Source organism: Populus alba, chromosome 18 (genome assembly GCF_005239225.2).
Source record: "Populus alba chromosome 18, ASM523922v2, whole genome shotgun sequence".
NCBI lineage: Eukaryota > Viridiplantae > Streptophyta > Magnoliopsida > Malpighiales > Salicaceae > Populus > Populus alba.
This window is the reverse complement of record NC_133301.1, coordinates 13,520,247-13,543,728: the sequence shown is the minus strand read 5'-3', so window position 1 is coordinate 13,543,728 and position 23,482 is coordinate 13,520,247. Positions and strand designations below refer to the sequence as shown.

General features: G+C 34.6%; 4 protein-coding genes, 1 non-coding gene and 1 pseudogene across 6 annotated transcripts; 2 read left to right on the top strand and 4 right to left on the bottom strand.

The window, feature by feature from the left end:
• Positions 1-1,893: 1,893 nt before the first annotated feature.
• LOC118052047 (protein LATERAL BRANCHING OXIDOREDUCTASE 1) lies at positions 1,894-3,885 on the bottom strand. Of its 2 annotated transcripts, none has more exons than XM_035062860.2 (4): positions 3,238-3,885; positions 2,849-3,036; positions 2,374-2,704; positions 1,894-2,232 (listed from the first exon to the last, which is right to left on the bottom strand). In XM_035062860.2, exons 1-4 carry the CDS (start codon positions 3,481-3,483, stop codon positions 1,996-1,998), a joined length of 1,002 nt encoding a protein of 333 aa, XP_034918751.1. In that variant the 5' UTR covers positions 3,484-3,885; the 3' UTR covers positions 1,894-1,995. The 2 variants fall into 2 exon arrangements, with proteins under 2 accessions (XP_034918751.1, XP_034918750.1); XM_035062859.2 differs by having other exon boundaries at positions 2,849-3,096; positions 3,238-3,883.
• A 1,732-nt stretch (positions 3,886-5,617) lies between these two features.
• LOC118052037 (protein SRG1-like) lies at positions 5,618-6,208 on the bottom strand. Its single transcript, XM_035062849.1, has 2 exons — positions 5,979-6,208; positions 5,618-5,867 (listed from the first exon to the last, which is right to left on the bottom strand). The coding sequence occupies exons 1-2, from the start codon at positions 6,206-6,208 to the stop codon at positions 5,618-5,620; spliced, it is 480 nt and encodes a 159-aa protein (XP_034918740.1).
• Positions 6,209-7,001: 793 nt separating this feature from the next.
• On the bottom strand, positions 7,002-9,311 carry LOC118052044 (protein LATERAL BRANCHING OXIDOREDUCTASE 1-like; annotated as a pseudogene).
• Positions 9,312-10,314: 1,003 nt separating this feature from the next.
• Positions 10,315-10,386, top strand: TRNAE-UUC (transfer RNA glutamic acid (anticodon UUC)). The gene has a single exon. It is a non-coding gene; the product is annotated as a tRNA-Glu (tRNA).
• A 1,539-nt stretch (positions 10,387-11,925) lies between these two features.
• On the top strand, positions 11,926-19,896 carry LOC118052026 (probable anion transporter 6, chloroplastic). Its single transcript, XM_073406205.1, is given in 16 exon segments — positions 11,926-12,249; positions 12,251-12,475; positions 12,643-12,788; positions 13,835-13,934; positions 14,213-14,265; positions 14,991-15,065; positions 15,406-15,486; positions 15,752-15,813; positions 16,580-16,647; positions 17,177-17,292; positions 17,437-17,473; positions 18,123-18,218; positions 18,325-18,466; positions 18,568-18,620; positions 19,310-19,396; positions 19,507-19,896. Coding segments are annotated over 16 exon segments (1,623 nt in total). The 5' UTR covers positions 11,926-12,069; the 3' UTR covers positions 19,609-19,896.
• Positions 19,897-20,062: 166 nt separating this feature from the next.
• On the bottom strand, positions 20,063-23,127 carry LOC118052025 (heparanase-like protein 3). Its single transcript, XM_073406203.1, is given in 11 exon segments — positions 20,063-20,558; positions 20,629-20,679; positions 20,681-20,729; positions 21,064-21,189; positions 21,271-21,460; positions 21,553-21,783; positions 21,962-22,066; positions 22,069-22,109; positions 22,196-22,379; positions 22,490-22,526; positions 22,751-23,127. Coding segments are annotated over 11 exon segments (1,641 nt in total). The 5' UTR covers positions 23,012-23,127; the 3' UTR covers positions 20,063-20,192.
• Between the last annotated feature and the right edge of the window lie 355 nt (positions 23,128-23,482).

Genomic DNA, 23,482 nt, shown 5'->3' with positions numbered 1-23,482 from the left:
CACCCGGGCAAGTGCAAGTAATGTCATTCCAAATCATGTGAGTAAGAGTTTAATTTCTGACAACGGCAGATTTGTGGAGCAATTGCAAGATTGAAAGAAGGACTATGGTGAAAAAATGGAAGAAACGGGTGGTAGTTTCAAAATTGGTGTAAAATTTTCATTTTTGGTCCCTAAGCTTCTTAAATTATAAATTTGTGGTCCCTCTATTCTTCTAAAATTCAATATATTTAAACCATTCAATAATCATGATGTATATTTAAATATATATATATATATATATATATATATATATTCTTAGTTAATTTTTTTTATTTTGTATTATTATATTCTTTTAGGTTTTTTCTTATATTCAATAGTTTTTTATTTTATTTTTCCTATTTATTATTATTAGGGCTTTCTAGTTTTTTTTATATATATAAAAGATTGCAATAGTCTTTAAGCAATTAAGACATGGTAAAATAAGAAATAAATATGTTGGATGTCTCTCCCATAATTAGGGTATTTTTAGTCTATAAGAGTTTTAACTTGTAACAAATCTTTATCCTATGATTTTTAGTTGTTTTGGTTGGAGATTTGTAGATGACATGTATTGTAGTTTGATAATTTTTAGTGATTAGTTGTTGTGTATTGTTAAATAATCATGACTAAAAAAGGTAATAAAATATGTTGGATTTCTTTCCCATAATTAGGGTATTTTTAGTCTATAAGAGTTTTGACTTGTAAGAAACCCTTATCCTATGATTTCTAGTGGTTTTGGTTGGAGTTTTGCACATCACATTTATTATAGTTTAATGATTTCTAGTGATTGGTTGTTGTGTATTGTTGAATAATCATTGTTGGAAGAGGTAATAAAATAAAGTGTGCTTATACAAGAGGGAGGGAATGTGGAGGTTCTCCCTTGAAAGAAAAAAAAAAAAGGACATCCATTAAATAATGTTATTTATGTACAGGAACTAGTGTGTTGTTTTTGTTTGCATTAATTTCTATTATTGAAAATCTTGATGGTAAGACCCACAATGAAGTGACATGTATAAAGATATAGTATTAGGGATCTACGATGAAATAATATGTAGAAAGATATTATGTTAGGATCCTATAACGGAAAGTTTCACACGACGATTTTAAAGATCCACAATAAAATGTGTTATTTATTAAAAAAAATGTTAGTGGTGGAGGATAGTTTTCAACTAAGATTTGTACTAGAAATCAAGTTCCTTCCAATTCAAGAGATTAATAGAAAAGCTTTTATAAGAAAATAAATATATTTTTTTAGTTAATTTTATTTTTTTATTGTATATTATTATGCTTTTTTATTTTTTTTCTATAGAGAATAATTTTCTTATTTTATCTTTTCCATACCCTGTTATTAGAGTTTCAATTGCGTAAAGGCTAATAGAACATATAAAGGGTTGTAAATTTGTAATATATAGAAAGGGTTGTGAAAATTAAATATTTTGATATTTTTTCATATAATATCGTAGTATTTTTTTATCTTTCAAAGATTTTGAATTGTCTTGCTCCTTTTACCCGAAACGTAATATTGTTTTGGCACTTTTTGTAAGTGGGTTTTGATAATAATTTTCTCCTTCTCTTTGAAAGACGCCCGGACTCGATCATGGTTTTTCTCCAAAAGGAAAGGCCATGCATGCTTCTGCAGTATATTGCAGAGCAAACTCAGGGGGATTGCACAAACACAACTTCACTTCAAACCCACTAAAAAAAGACAGAGCCTTTGCTTACAAGAAAGAGGCTAAAACCAGAGAGCTTCAGGAAGAAAACAGATGTAGGTGTCGATTGAGCCATAGGCTCATCAACGAATGGCAGAATCTCTGTAGCCTGCAAATTGAGCATTTTATGAAAGAACGTTTAATGGTGACCCTGAAAACTGAGAACTGAGAAATGCAAGGCAAATAAGAGTCTCGTTCTAAGAAAGTTAGAAACGCAGCAATGCGCAAAGCAACAGTACTTGAAAGCTAAATTAAACATGAGCATAAATTAAATTTTCACAGCTTCTATTGGCCTCTTCCCTTTCTGATAGTACTGAAAGTACTTGCTGCCATAATCTTGCACCTTCTTGTATAATCTCGGCCTCGTCTCACTGACTGCGCCATCCACAGGTTCAATGTCGTTGTCTGGGTCTGGAGAACAGAACACAGCCACGGAAGTCCTCTCCCTTTCTGAATTTGTCACCACTCTGTGGACTGGGCTCTTGAAAAACCCATTGCTCATTACCTATGGATGCCATTCATAACTAGTTACAAATAGCAGTGAACTCCCATGAAATAATTTCATACTTTAAGCTTAAGGCATGAATTACAAAATGCTTAAGGCATTGAGAATGCATGCTGATGATGAGACAAATCTGTAATTTACCTCTGATTGATCACCAACATTAATAAGAAGAGCATGAGGAAGCTGGATAGGAACTCTAAACCATTGATCATCTTTAAGGAACTGAAGCCCTTCGACTTCTTTGTCTTGCAGGACGATGGTGATTGCTGATCCATCTGCGTGTGGTTTCAGGCCAAGAGATCGGTCAGGCCTCGGACAGGGAGGAAAGAAGTTGAATCTGGCCTGCATTAATGCCCTTTCTCCATACTTGTCCAGAAAGCAGTTGTCTTCCAAGTTTAATGACCTTGCCATGGCTTTGAGAACAACTTCAACTATCACCTTCAACTTTGTGGTATATTCATGCAAAATTTCCCTGCAAGCTCAAGAATTATTTCATATTTTTATCTTGTCATTATAGGAGGTGATTAACATACATGGAGCGATTTCCATACATGGTCATATATGGTTGGATTAACCATTATCTTTGTAATCTTCAGGTAGCATGGTTAACACATACCTAAAACTTTCAGGTTTTTCAGGCCAAAATTTGAACTGTCGCTGATCTTCTGGGCTTACTATAAGATATAATCTGTCTGTCCAATCAAGTATTTGATCTTCTGAAAGGATCATGTCATTTCCATAACCTTCTCTGCTATCAACTGCTCTGGAGCACTTCAACTTCTCTTCCATTGGAAGTGCAAAGAACTGCGCAGTAACTGAACGTACTTGGTCCAAGAATACACCAGTGATTCCATGATTTATTGACTGGAACAAATAACCCAGCTCTTGAGATAAAAATTTATAGAACATAGCTTGTCAAACTAAGATCTTGATGTCAAAATCTAGTATACGAGCATGGTCACAAGAAAGTAGTTGGATTCAAAGAAGAGTATTTGAAAAACAAACCATAAAGCAGCCACATGAGATGAGAGCTGAGTGGAGTTTTTCAACTTCCTCTCTGCTTGTTGATGGAGATGTGAGGCGGCTTATATCAATAACTGGCATCTCCAACACTGGAAGAGAACTCTCTAGGACTCCATTAACACCACCTTCATAGAAATAATTTCCAGGTGGTTCTTCGTTGTTCATGACCAACTCTTGGACAGATTTTGATTTTGATTCTATTTTGGTAGGAAAAAGATTATCAGCCATACTTTTCCAGACACTGAGATTACGCTTGATTTTGATAGCTGAACAGATGATATTTATGGTTGCCTTCTAACTTGAACATGAAACATAAGAGAGAGAGTTCGAACTAAACTCAAGTCCCTATGGATAGAAATACGTTCCTAGAACTTTAAAAGAAAATTGTCTGGTAAATAAACCAAAAGATTTACAGGAATTCACTCTCTGTTTTGTCCTAGATCTTGAGATGAGTTAAATAGTTCAAAAGCGAGGCTTGATTGATGAGTAGAGTTGACTGGGAAGGTTTGGCTGGGAGAGTTGGCCAATTTGCAGCCATAAAAAGGACTAGATGAACCAAATCACTACAATAAATAAATGAAAAAGAGAAGGCAGGCACTATCGAGTGATGAATTCATAATTGACGTCGGTAAAGGTCATTGAACAACGTTAAATATTTTTTATCAAATTGATGTTAACTCTTTTAAGTAGTCGAGTATTTTTGCTATGTGGAAGCTTGACTATTATGAACAGTTATTTCAGACATGCCACGCATTATTCTACTCCTGGAAACCCCTGCTCTTGTTTTGTTTAAAAAACATTAGCAGCAGGTGCTTGGGATGAGCCAAATCTAGTAACTCAATTGTTGGGTTTGTTTTAGATTATGGGTCTGAGGGGAAAAAATTAATGTATTTAGTTTTAGGTAAGATTTATTGATGAGTGCTTCAATTCTCTATATTTTGGTGGTTATAGAATATAAAGAGAGTTTTTTTATAACTTGTGTGTTTTAGAATTGAAGAAATGATAGGTAATTTAATGAGTATCAATTATTATTTTTGTTAATTTTATGTTTAAATTGAAAATTTGAAAAAAATTAATTTTGTGTGGAATTGATAATAATTAAATGTATTAATTTAGGCTGAATAAGTTTGAATTAAAAATTGATGAATAATTAGTTGGTTCCAATTAGTTTTAGTCAATTTAAATTTTTTTTAAAAAATAAATTAATATGTAATTGATCATAATTAGGGTATTAATTGATTTTATTTATTCTTGAATTGGATAAATAATTAGTAGTTAGTTCATTTTAGTATGTTTTATTAATTGATTTTAATTACTACTATGTTTTATTATTATTTTAGTATTTGTAAGTTATTAGTTCTAAATTTTACTTTACAAAATTGTGTGCTATTTGATTGAATTGATTTGTTTGGTTAGTTATATTAGGGTGATAATCTTTTTTAATCTAAAAAATTATGTTATTAATATATTATATATAGTTTTCAAAAATAATAAATGACTGTTATTGGATGTATTGAGATTCAAGTGATGGATTATATAGGAAATTATTTTTTAAAGGGATTAAGAGTTTTGTTATATTGATTCGAGTAAGAAAATTTAATTTTTTGTGTCACTGAAAATTATGTTAATGTTAATGTTGATGAGTTAAATGTAATATTAAGTAATAGTTTATATTAAGAAAAATAGATGAAAATGATAAAATAGATAATAAAAATAACAAAGTAGATGATGTTGAACATGGTGATAATAAAAATATGTACTATTTATAATTTTTATTATAAAAATAATATTAAGTAATAGTTTTTTTTTAATTTGAGTTTATTTTTTAATGTTAATGTATGGAATTCTATATATCTCATTTTTATGTACTATTTATATGAAACACATTTTTGGATAATTATTGATTGTGAAATTTGTAAAAGTTAAATTTTATAGATGTTTTTTTTTTGTTGTGGTTGTGAATTTATTGTGAGTATATAATTATTGGCTTGTGGATCATAATAAATAAATAAATCTTTGGTAGAATTGCCGACGGAGTCAATATTTCATCGACTATTCTGTGAAAATTCCACAGGAATGTTACTACCAATTCTTGAGCTTTTGGCAAAATCTATAAAATATTTAACAACTCGGTGATGGATTCGCTGATATAATATTTTTTCAGAAAAATAAACGGTGATGGAAGTTCCGCAGAAAATAGGTGATAAAAGCTGATTTTTAGATATGAATATTCCATCAGGAATTTAAATCGACGACGACGGAAGAAAAACCCTGACAAGTTAGTCTACGACTGCTGTATTTCTCGCCGGTTCCACCGGCAATTCAAATTACCAACAGAGTATTTCCGTTCTACAGGTTGACTTTACAAATGAGCATGTGGACTGATGGGAACCCTAAACCACTCGTTGTCTTTCAGGAATTGAAGACCTTCCACTTCTTTGTCTCGCAAGAGGAAGGTAACTGCCGATGCATCTGCATGAGGCTTAACGCCAAGAATTCGATCAGGCCTTGGACATGGAGGATAGAAGTTGAACCTTGCAGTCACAAGTGGCTGTTCTCCATACTGGTCTAGAAAGCAGCTTTCCTCCAAGTTCAATGACCTCGCCATGGCTCTAAGCAGAAAGTCATTTGTCTCTTATATCGAGTGTCTCGTTGACTCGTTTGTAAAGTCAACTGGGAAATATTTGCCCTCTAGCTAGATGTTTACAAGCATAATTTTTAACACAATGAGAGCTGAGTGGAGTTTTTCAACTTCCTCTCTGCTTGCTGATGGAGACGTGAGGCGGCTTGTATCAATAACTGGGATCTCCAACACTGGAAGAGAACTGTCTAGGACTCCATTAACACCATCTTCATAGAAATATTTTCCAGGCGGTTCTTCACTGTTGCTGACCACCTCTTGGACAGATTTTGATTTTGATTCTAATTTGGTAGGACAAAGATTATCAGCCATGATTTTGCAGACACTGAGATCACGCTTTATTTTGATAGCTGTACAGATGATATTTATGGTTGCCTTCTAACTTGAACAGGAAACAAAAGAAAGAGAGTTCGAACTAAACTTAGCCGTTATGGATAGCTATACCATGGAGTTTTCTGCTGTTCCAATTCGGAGGCAGTGCCCTGCTCTATCCAAACATGAGTGTGGTGAAGGATGTGTCCACGGAACAATTGAGGAGCTAGAGGTCGTTGGGATGGTGACATTGTTCATAGGTTTAAGGCAGGAAAGCTGGAAAGTACTTTTGGGTGTCTCTGGCTCCTTTACTTGGTTTTATCTGCTGTTTCTTGCCTGGAAGGAAGTGGCTCTGCGATTTCATGTTTGTTTTATTATCTACTTTTTGTCTTCCACGATATTAATTTACTAATTAATCCTAGGAAACTTCTTTTCAGACTTTCAGCAATCATCTCTATTGGGGAGATTCGCTTTGGAGTTTTCAGGTGTTGAGAGAGAATTCCAGATGAAGTGCCATTGTTGTGATTCCGCAGGTCAGCCATTATCTTATTAGTTGGACTGAGCTGCATGGACAACCTGATTTCCAAGAGAGGCACAGAAAACAGATGTTTTTTGTTAGCTTATTCGCATTTCTCTATCTGCTTCTCTTTTCCTCTTTCCAGTTCCTTAATGTTCAGGCTGTAAGTCCTTACTTTATTGGATGAATCTCAAGATTGCTCCAACAATGAGCTTTTTCTCACTAATCTTCATCTGATAAATCCAGGCGAGACAACAAGCACCACAGAACAACAAATAAACAAGGACTGCAGTCGTTCTTTGCCTAAGCTTATTGAACATTGTTTTAACACAGACACACACACACACAATAGTTCTTTAATTACAGATGGAAAAGATCAAATCTTTACTGCTTCTATTGGCCGCTTCCCTTGTTGGTAGTATTGAAAGTAGATACTAACATAATCTTTCACCTTCTTGTATAAACTTGGCCTCGTTTCGCTGATCAGCTGATCTGCTGGTTTGATTTCATTATCTGACTCAGGAATGCAGAAAACAGCCAGAGTGTTCCTCTCCCTTTGTGTGTTTGTCACCACCCTGTGTACTGGGCTCTTGAATATTCCATTGCTCATTATCTGTGTGTATCATTTCATGTCAGATATGCAAGGGTCAATTATGAACTATACTACTATCATTGCCTAAAATATTCTAAAGCACAAACCAAACCTATTCTGTGAGACTTCTTGTCTAAATCTTGTGAAGGGAAACATGAATAATTAAAGCTAAAATTGGGGAAAGAATTTACAGTTCTATGTCATTCACTTCTGCTAACAAGAACAAAGAGCACTTCAAGTAATAGGATTTACCTCTACTTGATCTCCGACATTGACTAGAAGAGCATGTGGAATGATGGGAACTCTAAACCACTCGTTGTCTTTCAGGAATTGAAGACCTTCCACTTCTTTGTCTTGCAAGAGGAAGGTAACTGCCGATGCATCTGCATGAGGTTTAACGCCAAGAATTCGATCAGGCCTTGGACATGGAGGATAGAAGTTAAACCTTGCAGTCACAAGTGGTTGTTCTCCATACTGGTCTAGAAAGCAGCTTTCCTCCAAGTTCAATGACCTCGCCACGGCTCTAAGGAGAAAGTCATTTGTCTCTTGTAACTTCACGGTGTATTCATGTAGGGTTTCCCTGCAGCAACGGTTAAGAACAAGGTTAGCATGTACTTCTCAAAATCTTATTAATGCATTGGATGGTTATCAGCTGTAAGTTCAACTAACTAGATATGTCAATTCTTCTTTTAACATTGTTAAAATTCACTGAATAATTTGGTAATGTAATTTAATTACCTAAAATCTTTAGGATTTTCGGGCCAAAATTTGATCTTTCTCTGGTCTTCTGGGCTAATGGTAAGATACAATCGATCAGTCCAGTCAACTGTTTGGTGGTCTGAAAGAATCATGTCATTTCCATACCCTTCAATGCTGTCAGCTTCTCTGGAGTATTTCTGCTTCTCTTCCATCGGAAATGCGAAGAATTGCTTGCTAACTTCACGAATTTTGTCTAAAAAGGAACTCGTCATTCCATGATTTATTACCTAAAACATCAAAATAAACTCTGATTATATCGCAAGAGTAATGCTAGTTATACACATGGAAGCATATTGTAATCTAAAATCTGGGCTGTATCCATAGTTATTCAAGTTTTTATTATATTTTGTTATCAAATAGAAACCAGAATGCATAAAGTCCTAAACTTGACTAAAATACTCAATCCAGATAATGTGAAATAGAGAATGATAACAATTCATTAATCCAGTTGATCAGTGACAATCAAACCTTGGGCTTTCACAACATTTCTTTGACCATCTTTAATGCTCAAATCATATTGAAACAGACATTGATCAAGATTAGAACAGGGAATTATCAGTAGTAAGAGTGAGTTTAGAAAAGTAAGGAGAAGGACCTGAAAGCAGCCCCATGAGCTGAGAGCTAATTTAAGCTTCTCAAGTTCTTGGGCACTGGTTGATGGAGAAGTAAGCAGACCAAGATCAACAACTGGGATTTCAATTAAAGGAACAGGAGCATCAAGGACTCCGCCATCGTTTCCTTTAAAAGAAATACTTCACTGGTGGTTCTTGTCCATTGGTAGCCATTTCTTGGACTGAATTTGATATCAACTCTGCCATGGCAGCCATGTTATCTCACCCGCGGCTGCAGAAAACTACTTGCTTTAGTCGCAGTAAAGGTGGTTTTATCAAATAGGGTTTTTTCTTCGACTGAATTTCAGCAGTTCATGTGGATTGTACAGCAAAGAAAGATTTGGACTTGTCTGCTATTTAGGATCCATTCAATTCAAATTTGATCTATTATGAAGCTGGTGCGTGCAATGAGCTCTCTGGTAGCTGTAGTCAAAGATTGGAGGATGGCGGCTTCAATTAGGTCAACATGAATATTTTTTTCACGGACCATTCCATCAAGAATCCATAAAATAATATTTCTGTACTAATTACTCCATGGATCACATTATCGGGATATCCAATAATATCAACCAACATAGATAAAAACAAAACATTAGTTTTAGGATTTTTTTTTTTTTTTTTAGAAAACTTCATCATCCCTCTCACATGAACATGTTTTTTTTCTGCAACCTCTTCTATACATGGTTATTCAAGAGAACACATCATCTAACCACTAGAAATGGTTGATCTCTAAAACACGTCCTCTATAATTTCCATTCAAAACCACTAATTAACGCAAGCAATAACGAAAGATAATAAATTTAGTTACAATTCAAAACTCTCAAAAATTAAACAAAAAAAAAAACATCATAACTACGAAGAAAACATCCAAAAAAATTATTTTTTATTAATACAAGTCAAACATGCTAAAAAGCTAGTACAATTCTTTATACAATTAACTAAAAAAAATATCAATTTTACTACCATTTTATTTTCCTTTAAGAAAGCGGCTCGAGTTCAAGACCTTCAAGGGGATGGAAAGGGGAGGATAAATGTTAGTTGAGCTACGAGCTCATTGACAGCTGAATAAATAAAAGGACCTCATCAGCAAAAATGCAATTGCAGCTGCACCATTATTATGTTTTTCAGGAAAAGGAGAAAAAAAAAAAAGCAAGATAATGTTGTTTTCTTCTGGTAATCCTTTTATCGCTTAGCTACATTCTGATCACAGGATGATCTTATAAGCTGCAGGGCCTTGTGACCTAATCCATAAGGATTATAATGGTGAGTAATATATTGTAAGCAAGTTGCAACTACACTACAGGAAATTAAGGAATCTTATTTGTAGATTTAGCTCCGGGCTAGCTATGTCTCCTCCTTTCCTTTTACTATTGACAGAACTAGCTGAAACCCATGAACTGGAAAAACCACCTCCGACAGACGGCAACGGGAACTTACTTTTACTGTGCCAAGTGCTCTCTTCCCATTTATTGGAAGTGCTCAAACTTGATACATAGCAGCATAATTTCTCAACATCCTCTATTGTACTGAAGCCTTTTCTCTTCCATCGACCCTGAGCTGGCTCTCTAAACTCCACTTGTGAAAAGATAAATTTATATATATATATATACTGATCGTTAACAAGTATTCCGTTGTCGTCCAGCGGTTAGGATATCTGGCTTTCACCCAGGAGACCCGGGTTCGATTCCCGGCAACGGAATTCCTTTTGGTTGTCAAACTGGTTTATTTTATATTTTGCCCCCTAAGGTTTCTGTATTATCTCAATTTCACCCAAAACTTCGGTAGCCTTTTCAATTGCTACCTTTCATAGTTTCCATCCATTTTCATCCAAAATTTAATTTGGAACCCTATAAAAATATAGGTAAATTTTACCCCCCCCCCCAAGGTTTTTGAAATATCTAAATCTCACATAAGAAGTATTAAAAACTAATAAAATTTCTTAAAAAGAAACAGAAAGATCAGTAAAAAATATTTTTTTTTTCTAGGGAAACAAATTACATGTTCAGTATAAACAATATAGGTAAATCTTAATTTATTTCCTCCATGGTTTTTGAAATATATAAATCTCACGTAAATATACTAAAAACTAATAGAAATTAAAAAAAAGTCTTTAAAATTTTTTTTTTCTTGAAAAACAAATTGAATAAGGTAACTTTAATTCTTAATTTTATTGATGTGCATTTCTCTTCAAGTAATTTTCATCTGTAAAAAAATTATAATTTCTTAAATAAATTTAAAAACTAATCTAAATAGACTAAAAAAATTAAAAATAAAGAAAAAAAAATAAAAATTCTAAACAAACTAGAAAATATAAAATTATTAAGTATGATATTTAATTTTTTTACGCTAGACAGAAAACAAATAAAAATAATTAAAAAATAACTTTTTTAAAAAAAAATTATCTTACATCAGTCTTTTAAAATTACGAAAGAACTTGATATCAAGTTTAATTTATTTTTTCCTTGATCCAATCAAAATTTTTCACCCTTTTATATGCTCAGTTTTCCATTAAAATTATTATATATATCAAACCTGTAAGATATATATATTCTAACCATAAGCCATGAACTAACATGTAATTCAGCAAGAGAACTCCAATCTTGATTGCAATCGCCAATGACCTCTCCTTTCCCTTTTCATTTCTACAAAATTAAAAAAGATAAAAATACAATAAAATCAACCCGTGTTTCTTAAAACACATTCTATAATCTTGGATTAAAAAAAAACAAATCCCGATAAAAATAAAAACAATTATGGATAAATTGATTGACATGTATATATGATAATAACATTGTAAAGTTTTTTTTTATGTAATTAGGTTAAATATGTTTTAAATGCTATTATTCTTGACAACTTATTATGTAGTATTTTTGAGAAAATAACAAAAAACCAGAATATTTTTTATAAGAATTCAAATGATTGTAGAATAAGTTACAAAAACAAGAAATAAATGATAGAGAAATCAAATATTGTTTAAAGACATTACAATATATTAATGCTTAAATAAATATTAATTTAAAATTATAAAAATATTTATCAACACGTAATATTATTAAATAATTTATTATGAATTGCTATTTCACTTTTATGAATAAGAGAAAATAACAAAAATCACTTGCAGAATATTTTACATAACTAATAGTAAAAAATGTAGTATGCGATAGCTACCCGACAAAGGTGGGTCCCACTAACAAACACCAGCCACAAGTCATTCCTCCGTGGCCACCCCAAGTCCTTGCAAATGATATGCCAAGCTTTCTGCAATGGCTTCCTCTGACAAGAAGTCAATGGACATAAACATAATGCTTACTCTTTCCTCTCTTCATATTGTCTTCACTTACAAAAAATACAGTTCTTTCTTCGTCCCTCAAGAAAAAATAAAATGGCAAACTTAACACTCAAAGCAAAGAGCTTTTGCTCTCTCTCACACAGCACAAACACACAAACCTCAGTCTTCAAAACAACCACCTCATTCAAGAACAATTCTTTACATTTCCTTCACTCTGGAAACAGCTTGAAGTTCAGGGTTTGGTGTGGTGTTAAAGAGAAAGAGAACGTGAAAGAAAGAAAGTGAGAGGGTCCCTGATGTACCCGCTGGACTAAAAAAAGTTGATGAGTTGAACCCCAAGAGGGGTTCAAGTTTGAATTTTGAGCAGAGATTGGGGGATGATAGCGGGTCTAGTGAGGTGGGTGTTGATTGGAAATGGCCTCCGTGGAAGAATATCCCTCTGAGATATAAGCTTATTGGCACTACATCACTTGCCTTTGTTATTTGTAATATGGACAAGGTAAGTAGTGGTATTTTTGGTCTAATTTGATATGTTCATTTGCCTTGGTGTTTTTCTGTTAATTTTAAACTAAGAATAGTGATTTTTTAATGGTGCTGCTAATACTTGTTTACTTGTCTTGTGTTTGTGGCTAACGTATGTTTTGATGAATTTGCTAAATTGGGTAGGTGAACTTGAGTATTGCAATAATTCCTATGTCTCACCAATTTGGATGGAATGCATCAACGGCTGGGCTAGTGCAATCATCTTTCTTTTGGGGGTATGCTTTGAGCCAATTACCAGGAGGTTGGCTTGCTAAGATTTTTGGGGGGAGGTTAGTTCCTCATGGCTTGCTGTATTTACAATGTCTTTCACATTAGAGGAATATGTCATTTTTCCCATCAATAAACTATTTTTATAGGCTCCGGCAATGGGAGACCACTTATTTAAGCGCCAGTAATGGATTTATTACTTGGAAGCATGTGGAGGGTGGGGTCATATTGGTATCTTTCAGTGCAAGATTTTACCTTGAGCTATTTAACTTCTTCTCCCATACACTTATTTACACTGGTCAAGTAATGCTAACTTCTTCTCTTGATTGAGATCTAGTTGAGTGATCTTCTATGTTTGATTATGGGCCAAATGATGTTACTGATCACAATAAGTTTAGCCAAGAATTGAACATAGCAGGGAAAGAAAAGGATTTATATAGCTGATTTAATGAGTTGGCATTAATGTTTTGGGTTGAGTTGTTTAAGTCGAGTGCTATTTTTAATTTTACAAGCTTAAATTGCCACAATAAAGGTGGAGGTGGTTCTGATTTGACAAAAAATCAATATCAGGCCTCTGCATTCCATCAATTTATTTGCTCTATTCAAGTAGTCCTCCCTTAAGATTTAGAGAAATATTCTTTCCACTCGACTGTGATCCTAACTTCTGCTAATCGATGCAATTACTATGCTTCATTTCCATTAGACTTTCTAAACTCTAAATGCTACACCTCAACTGTAGCATTTTGGGAATATGAACTGCAGACACTTTCATTATGACCATATATTTCATACTTATTCCATCCCCTCCAGTGCTTAAATGTACAACTGTTTACATTTTTTATGTTTGCACAAGTAATTTTTTCCGCTCAATGTAACCGAATGCTTGATCCATGATTACCCTATCCACTAAAGCAGTAAAAATCTATGTGTTTTCGGAAATATGGCTGACTCCACTTGGGCAGTTCATGGTTTTGATAGTCACACTAGGTCTCTTTGAAGTTGGAGGGTAATAGGTTTTTCTCTCACCTGTCTTCTGGGTCTGGTGCATTTTGTGCTACACATGCCTCATGCCTTTATTATTATTATCATTATTATTATTATTATGCAGAAAAGTTCTTCAGATCGGAGTATTGACATGGTCAGTGGCTACAGCACTTCTTCCTTTTCTTGCTGGATATATGCCTGGATTTGTGTTGTCAAGGGTTTTGGTATGTGCAGCTTCCTCCCATACTCCTTATGTTGAGCAAGTATTTCTATCCAACTTGTATGCACCTTTTTATGAATCTGCAACTCATTACTAGTTAAATATGCATCATAAACATTTGTGATAGTTTAGAGATTCTCCCTTACTGAATTAGTCTTTGTCTCTCTATCTTTTCATATTACTCTTATGCATTTTTCTTTGACGTTCCTTCAGTTAATGTTGAATTGCATAAGTTGTTTCGTGTATCTTATTGAGTATTTCTCTTATGTGTTCCAAATCTAGGTTGGAATAGGAGAAGGAGTTTCCCCCTCTGCGGCAACTGACCTCATTGCCAGGCATGTATGACATCCAAAGCTCTATAGGAGCATGTTTTAGTGGACCTTTTAGATAGTATTTGGCTAAACATAATCATCCATTTCTATGTTTGTGTTGGGTATTTGGTTTTCATGTGTTTCAATTGGACTAGTATTCCTTTGCACTTTTTCTTAGTTTTTCCTATAGTCATGTTCATGAACAGATTGCATTCTTTTTCATTATTATATAAATCGGTAATCTCATGGAAAACTTCTTAGATATTTCATTATGGAAATATTTGGAAGCTAACTTTTCTGTTTGGATCTTTAGGACTATTTCTGTGGTTTATGGAGTGTCCTGCTCACCTCGAACAATTTATTTATGTACAATAATAATCAGTTAAATGTGTATACTAATTCATGTTGCAACATAGAGACTTATGTTTCCTATCTCTGTATTTTGAGTTTTTTCTTGGCTTTCTTCTGTTTCATATTAACTTATTATCTGTCTCAGACTTGTCCTGCCTATTTTGTGGTAGGCTGTGTCCTGTTTTCTTGTTCTCCACTATTGAAATTATGCTTTTTGGCTTGTTAAAACTGCAAACTCGTTGACTGCAGTGCCCTATGGCTTACTTTCTTACATTGCTTATATTGTAGACATTCTTTTATACTGCCAGCATGTCATTGGGATAAAGCTAATTTCTGATGAAGAGCTAGTGTAGAGTTCTTTTCTCCTTTTGATTTTCATTGACCAACACTGCATGCAGGTCGATACCTTTGGAAGAGCGATCACGAGCTGTAGCATTTGTCTTTGGGGGACTAAGTGTAGGAAGTGTTACAGGGTATGTTTTGTTTAATTTGGTGTGTGATAGCAACAATTTTTTCTATTGAGGAAACTGTTTGCCTCTTAATTTGAGTCACCCAGAATGTTAACTGTAGAAATATCATATTCAGCTCATTGACTTATGTGATTATCAATAAGTAGAGAAACTATTTACAACTTTACATCTTCCTGTGAAATTGCACCTAAAAGGAATCAGTGTGTGAGGTCCTAAACATATTTAATCGACAAATTTATGCTATTATGACTATTTTCTTCTTTCTGTGTCTGTTTTGTTTTAGTTAAAGTGCGTTCCTGGTTTCATTTTCTGGTCTTTTCTAACATTTTTAAAGTTCTTGCAGGCTTCTTTTAGCTCCTCCACTTATTCAAAATTTTGGTTGGGCATCTGTATTTTATATATTTGGCTTTCTTGGGGTGGCCTGGTAAGTATCTGTCCCTCATCTCATGGATTTCAATGCTTACCCTGCTTCTGCCTTGAACTAAAGGAAATTACACTTTTATGATACCCATAAAGGCTTTTGTTTTCATGTTAAATACAAGACGATATTTCATGGCTTTTTGGTCCACTTTGGTTCTGAACTGACTGATCAATTGTTTATTTGATTATATTCAGCTTTTTAAGTTGCTAGTATCAACAACTGACTAAGAGTTGATTTTATAATTTTGGCAACACCAAAAATTATGAAGGTTTTTGGGGTTTCAATATCTTGAAGAGGGACAGGCTTCATTCGCTGCCAAACCTACGTCACGTGAGCACTTTACTTGTATTGATTTTTATTATTCTAGATTACCACTTGTGTGTGATTTTCCAAATCATATGGTGTCTTCTTTTGCATCTCTTTTTGCATGCTGATAATGCCTTATTCTGCTCTACCTTTCTGATAAAATTATATGGTTAGTCTACCTGACATTGCACATATGACAAATATTTTGCCTAATTTATTCATATTTAGCAATTCACAGCAGAAGATATAAAAAAAATTAAGCTAAAGGAGTCACATTTCTGAAACACCCTAATGTTTAGGGAGCCTTTTATAACTGTTCATATACTGAGTTGCAAGAGAATAACCCACTTTATATTCCAAATATCATTTTGATCATAAAAACATGTCCTCCATATTGTTCAAAACATGCTTAGTATCTCATTTCTGCTGCGTATACTTTAACTGCTCAATATCATTGCCTTGGAGACCATCTTGAAAATTCATCTCATCTTTTCCACTAGAAGGATGATATCTGAAGAAAAAGTCCTGTTCTAGAGGCTGGAGAGAAAACTTCTAATTGGACTTAGTGTATAATTTTTAAACCAGTAGCATGTTTCCCAAGTGTTCAGCTGACTTTCTATGCCCAACTGCAGTATTGACCTTTCATTGGAGGTTATCCTAGGTAAGGCTCAATTCTTAGGTGATGTGCTGATATGAACTAAATAAAAATAATTTGTTGTAAAATTGCTGTTTGTCTTTGTGTTCCCTTCCTCTTATTCATAAGTGCACTTTTCCTTGATATGTTTGACAGGGTCCGAATCTATCTATTCGGAAAAATCATCAAGTAATGCTCTTGCAGAGTTGGGTGGCTCACTGAAGGTACAACGCTTTCTTCTTTTTCTTTGTTCTCCTATATAATATTAGAAACTGTAAGGATGGAGAATATGCTGATTGAGAAATTGAATGTATCTTAAATGCAACACTTCTTGAAGAGTGCCATGTTTCACTGATTTGTCAAGTCAAACCCAAGTAACTAGGCTTAAGGGTCGTTCAATACTCAAATACTCGATGGCAGAAGTGAATAGATCTGCCTGAGTTCCAGCATCATATGTTTACTGATATTCGTAACTAAATGGTTAGAACCATAGTTCTCCAGGAAGTGCTATTCGCTCAGATATTCTTGATTGTTCTCTCATGAGTTTAAATATGTATGGCATACAAGTGAAGCCTCCTGAGGGAAAGTGCCAATCCTCACTAAAGTATGAAATTGTGAGGAAATTTAGTAAGTTTATTGTTTTCAAAATTATTGTGAACTGTGTATAATACCTGATTTTGAAATTAAGGACCTTCCCTAAAAAAATGTTTTAGCCATTTGTGCTTACTTTTCTTAGTGTCTCTATTGTGACAGGATGTTCCATGGAAGGCATTTTTCCAAACCCCAGCTGTATGGGCAATGATATATGCTCACTTTTGTGGAAGTTGGGGTCATTATACTTGTTTATCTTGGCTTCCTTCTTATTTTAGGTATCTTTTCAGTTCAACTTTCTGAATTTCTTTGCTCATTCTGGAAAAAGAGAATTTAGCAACTGCAATATCAATGTCTTCTATGTGCCTGCCATTATGGCTGTAATGCAAAGAAACCTAACTTTCAATGGAAATGCCGTGCAGTGAGGAGCTGAGCCTGAATTTGACAGAAGCTGCATGGGTACTTTTGAAGATCTATGATTGTCTTTCTCTCACTTTAGTCGAGTATAGCAATCAAATTGCATGAACAAGGAAGAATGATTACCTTAAAGTTTGATCTACATTAAATTTTTGCATCTTGAAATGAACGTGGGAAGTCATGCTAAAAACAAAGAACTCTGCTATACAAGAAATCACACATTTCAACATCTCATTTATTGTTATCCGTATCCTATTTACCATGTACATAGAACTAGTTTGAAATCATCCATCTACAAGCATCTTTTGATGCAAAAAATTATTATAGAGAAATGCTGGTGCTATAACGCACCAGAAACTTGGGTATATTATGGTACCATACCATGAAGGTGTTCATTTTTACCTGTGAGGGATTGATCTTCCTTGCAGTAATTTAGATAACATGTTGTACTCTGAAATTGAGTACAGTATGAATGTTTTATCCTAAATTTTTATGGTAATTTGACAGGTCAGGTCCCTGAGGACTTGAACTTTACATGCAATACTATTGAAGCACTGAACACTTGAACTTGGGACTACCATGTCAGTCCAACAAGCCTGAACATTGGATAGTCATCAATCTTTTGATTGTTTGACTGCAATTAGATCATTTGACATTTATTTTCCTATGAAGTAACTATCAACAATTTCAGGTTTCTATCCTTCCTCCCCTGGCTTCAGTTTTCGTGACTAGCATCGCCGCACAGCTTGCTGACAAGTTAATTTCCAATGGAGTTGAAATCACTACGGTCTGCAAAACCAAATGTCTATTATTATAGTTCTACACTTCTATAATCATCATCTTGTCAGAAACTCTTCACTATGTCAACAAGCTTGACCTTTTTGACCTTGCAGGTGAGAAAGATTTGCCAAACAATTGCCTTTTTGTCTCCTGCTCTTTGCATGACTCTCTCCTCTGTGGATCTAGGATTGCCTCCCTGGGAGATTGTGGGGATTCTCACTGCTGGCTTAGCCCTCTCAAGCTTTGCCTTGTCTGGTAGTGGAGTACTTGAGAACTCTTTTAATTCATTTTATGTGTAGGAACATATTGACTTGTGCTAGGTTAATTTCTAATTCAAAGTTTTATCATTTTTGCAGGACTTTACTGTACGCATCAAGATATGTCTCCTGAATATGCAAGTATACTTTTGGTATGTAAGCCTACAAATCCTAGATTTTGTTGCATATGCTATGCATTTTCTAATCGGCCTCCTGTATGGATTGATAGAAGGTTTCATTAGCACGTTCCTCACTCTCACTTGACTTAAAATCAATTCAGCATGTGGTTCCTGAATTATGTGCATCGTTATTTATGACATGGAGAAATGATAACCAGTCACTCAATAATATCTTTTGCAAGGCTGAGTTGGTTTTAGTGTGAAAGTGCAAAGCAGAAAAGAGAGAAAAAAATCTATGCTGATTCACTGCAATTAATGGTTTTGTTCGTGGATCTGTCATCCTTCTTTTTCCAGATACCCACTTCTCCGATTAAGGTTGATCCCAGGACAGGAATTCTAATTATGTCATAAATCCCTTTTTTACATGGATTTTGGTCCTATCATCAATGAGTAGTTGTCCATGTCTGCCTTCAGATTATTCAGGAAATTATGCAAAGTTGTAATGAACTGGCAGTTCTAGATTAAACTTTCGCGAAACATTCTTGTGTCAATGTTTCTAATTTTAGCTCCAGGTCAATTACATAATTCATTCATTTGGATCCGTCTTGACTACTGTAAGCTTGCCACCGTTTTAAGGCCTTTGCTTGAATTTGTAAAGCAAAAATAACTTCCTTTTAACCATGTTGATCTTTTTCTTTTTTCTTTTCAATTTTATTATGCAGGGCATTACCAACACTGTCGGAGCAATACCTGGAATTGTAGGGATTCCCTTGACTGGTTATCTACTAGATACAACTCATTCATGGAGTGTAAGTTGCCTCATGACCACTTTTAAGTGTTAATATATATACTTCTTTGGACAGGTTTCTATATTAACTTCTCCCTAGTAATTTTTATTCCTTGTATTTTTACCATGCAGATTTCATTGTTCGTTCCATCAATTTTCTTTTACTTGACTGGTACCATTGTATGGTTGGCATTTGCCAGCAGCAAGCCTTCAAACTTTTCCAACACGGATTGACTTTGGATGGATATTCTTGGATGAAGCATCCAAATTAGAGAACACACAATTGAATATGTTTGTTCATTGAACTTCTTTTCCATAGCATTTGGTGGAAATTGCCTCATCTCCTATAGTCAGCTTCTTCATTTGTATATTGATACCAAGTGTAATCTACTAAACATAATGCATAGTTGACTTTGTGGTCTTGGCTGGCCACCAACATGTAATTGACATGCTTGTTGTCTTACTGTGTTTTAAGGCTCGCGTTTTATGGCATGCCTTGAAAAGCTCAAGAACTTTGTTATACCAATCTCTCTTATCTACCGCGTGATAAAAAAAAAAAAAAAAAACAAAATAGTGCCCTGGGCAGTTCATTCCTGCAGGACGAGCAGCACACGCTGCAGTAAATAAAGCTATTACAAGGAACACTCGTTTTTTCTTTAAGAGAAGAAAAAAACCTATGGCTTCCCGATTTACCAAAACAATTTTCATTGTATTATTCACCAAGAAAGAATGTAACATTTACTGCTTGTATTCTGTCTTATTTGATCAATCACTATTCACTATACGGAACTAATTTCAGTTCCATGAAGTGCTACCACCTAACTGCAAGCAGGGAGTACATATGACATTTGAACGAATACAATAGAGAAAGGAGCAACCATTATCGGCTTTGATGAATTTACAAGTAGTGGCTCGAAGGAAGGTATGTCCCCGGATGAATTTACTGTTAAAATGTTCCCATTGAGTAGCATTATTCGGCTGTGTAAATCTCCGTCTTTTGCTGTTAGATGGTATTCTTCTCTTGTTATCTCACTTGTGGATCCTTCAAGCAGTCGAACGGCCTTTGTTTCATGAGACCTGTGAGTCTTGTGTTTACGGTGCAATCCCAAAGTGCTGTTGAGTTTTACATTGACTTCAACAGTCGTGCTACTGTCAAGGTTGATTAGTAGTAATGTGATCCCTTTCTGCAAGATCATGAATCTAATTAGATCATAAAGCTCTCTGCTTGTGTGGTGATTGTGTTGCAGAACTTACAGATTGTTTTGCGCAATGAGTATATGCACGTATTTTTTTCGTTCCAGAAAAAGCTGGTTGATAGAACATTTCTTCCCATTAAGCGGTGCCAAAGAAGAGCACTGCATTGAAGAAAGCAAAACATTAGAATTTCTGAAAGACCTTATTACTGAATATGAGATTCCAGAGTGGGAAACAAGAGGTTTCATCCTGGTATGAAGCCAGCTTGGTTGAAAAAACTCAATTCATAATAAGCATAGATACCTCTCTTTTGGAAAATTATCACTAATTTAATCCTCTACCTATTTCAAAACTTAATCCTCTTTCTTCTTGCAGACAAATGAATTTCTTAAGAATTGCCATGTTATTGTAAAGATAATTCACTGCACCTCTTCATTTCTATCCTGCTATCTGATTTTTCAGAGCAACCTGCCAGTATCAGTAATTTTCGAATACCTGTAGTAATCTGGATTTGGAACAAAAGTAGTAGTGTTGAGTAAACCATAATTGCCGCCAATCAATGACTGTCTGCAGTACGTTTTTGTATCATAAGATGATGCCATCCCAAGCTGATCCAAATACCTGTTTTGACAACATCCCTGGACTTAGAATCCACAACAGAATAGCTGAAGTTTTTTTAACATAAATTTTGACCTCCCTTACCAGAAGCTAAACACGAATGCATTGGTAACAAGGTTATGGCCACTGTTGTAAGCCCCTCCTGATTCACCAACCCATGCAACTGCTGAAGTTGCAGAACTCTTGAGAGTGCTTTGGAGGCTATTGAAGGTCCTAGCCTCACCATCAAGATAGGATGGATTAAGGATCTTTTCAATGAGATGTGTATCAACTCCTGCACCGAAAGAGGATATAATCATGTCAAGTTAGACCTATTGTCCAAGGTGTGAGACCACAGAAGTCAGGTCGTTTTCTTCAAAGAGATACCTGGACCAAGATTGTATATGTGGTGGGTGATCGCATCTACAGAATTGCCTGTTTTATCTACAAACTCTTTGAACCAATTTGCATCATAGAATCCTCCAGGTGCTATAACTAGCGGTTTCGGTTCAATGCTGCTGTAAGTCTTTTTCACTATGTTATACAGGGAAATTGTATCAGAAGCATACTGAGCTGCTGTAACTCTTGTTCCAACACCACTCCCACATAATTCATTTCCTGATCAGCAGAAAAGGACTTGTTGTAGGTTTAGATAAATTAATCTCAGAAAAATATAAACTGATCGTAGTTAGTTCACATTTCCTTATAGTCCAATAAAGCAATGATACTTTCATGGATTTCATGAAACATCAATCATTAGCATCAACGACGAGAAAGCATTGGAGGGAGTTCTTACCGAGCTCCCAGCCATAAATAGAGTAGTTCTTCTTGACAGTATAGCTTATAAATGATTCTGCATTAGAGTAGTTCCAAGCTCCTACTGCAGAACCATCAGATTTCATGACCGGCCAGTGAGAGCATTTAACCCAAATATAATTTCAGCCCTGAATTTGCAAAATTAAGAGGACGTTCAGCTGCTAGAAATTGTAAAGTAAGGTTAACAGGAAACAGAAGAGAACATCGTTGTTACCCAGATTTCTTGAAAAAGGCATTAAGTTCATCCCATCTATGCATTGGTAAGCAACCCTGCGTGAAACCAAACATCTCCCTGGTGTTTTTGACAAATTGGACACAAGGTTGCTTATTATCTTCGGTGTCATAAATGACCTTATCTTGCAAAGTGCCCCCTATTCTGATTTTCAAAGGCGAAAAAGCTGGACCATAGTGCCAAAAAAAGAGAGGCAATTAGGACTCTGAAAAGCATTAAAAAGAGTTCTGGCCAACAAGAAGAAGAAAAGGTTGCTTTGGTTCAAAGGGCTCTCACCCTTTATGGCATTTAACAAGATGCTGTTGTTAAGATCCTGCATGAGAGAGCACAAAAAAAATTCAAAAAGATTAAATATTTAGAGAATAACTCATTGAAATTTTAAAGAACAGCTCTGTATCTTATATTAAAATGCCAGTTAAGTTTTGAGAAGTGCAGGACAGGACGAGCATTTCAAGTTCAGTTGCAACTATCAAACAACATATTTAGATATCTAATCCAAAAAAACAACCTCAGAAGCATGCTAAAATGAATCATTACCAGATTAATGAGAGAAGCATGATCCCAGCTGCATGTCCCATAATCACATTTCTCAGGTGGCCACCAATCTAAGGTGGCACAAATGGAATTTTCATCAATCTTTCCAATGGAATATTTTCCATCTATGAAAACAGTTCCTTCAACAACACTGTTATTATCATTTCCAGCTACAGCACTTTGTGAACTCACAGAAATGAAGCAACAGCTAATGATACAGACCAGTAAGCACAGCCCCATTTGCCAGTTCTGCAAATAAATCATCTTTTTGGAAGCAAACACAAGTTCAAGATCTAAGGGTTTCTCTTTATATGTGTAAGGTAGCCATGAAAGTGGCAGATGAAGTGTGGTTACTAGAGGTTAGCCACAGCAGGCTACAGAGTTTAATAAAAAGACATAAAATATTTAGATTTGCACAAGTAAGATACAGTCACCGACTTACCGTAGGGTAGAGATTGATTTTTAACTGTTTTTATTTTTTAAATTTTATTTTTGATGTTAATATATTAAAATAATTTAAAAATACTAAAAAAAATAATAATCTAAAGCTAAAAAAGATTTACTAAAGAAGAATTAAATCTTTTTTATTGGACCTTAAAAAAGTGATTGTGGTATAAAAAGATGGGAAATTTATTGGTAATTATTTATACTTTGTTTTGATTAGCAAATACTTAGCTTTTGGTTTTCTTTTGCTTTGCCTTAGGAACCTTGCTGGTTAGAATAATGAAAGGTTTG

What these genes read in the sequence shown, in the direction of transcription:
- LOC118052047 (XM_035062859.2), bottom strand. Translation starts at nt 3,483, where the DNA reads ATGGCTGATAATCTTTTTCCTACCAAAATAGAATCAAAATCAAAATCT. An exon ending in TCTCATGTGGCTGCTTTATG is followed by an intron (nt 3,097 to 3,237) that starts GTTTGTTTTTCA and finishes TATTTGTTCCAG; the next exon opens with TCAATAAATCATGGAATCAC. An exon ending in ATGTTGGTGATCAATCAGAG is followed by an intron (nt 2,233 to 2,373) that starts GTAAATTACAGA and finishes TGGCATCCATAG; the next exon opens with GTAATGAGCAATGGGTTTTT.
- LOC118052037 (XM_035062849.1), bottom strand. Translation starts at nt 6,208, where the DNA reads ATGGCTGATAATCTTTGTCCTACCAAATTAGAATCAAAATCAAAATCT. An exon ending in CTCCACTCAGCTCTCATTGT is followed by an intron (nt 5,868 to 5,978) that starts GTTAAAAATTAT and finishes CTTTCTGCTTAG; the next exon opens with AGCCATGGCGAGGTCATTGA.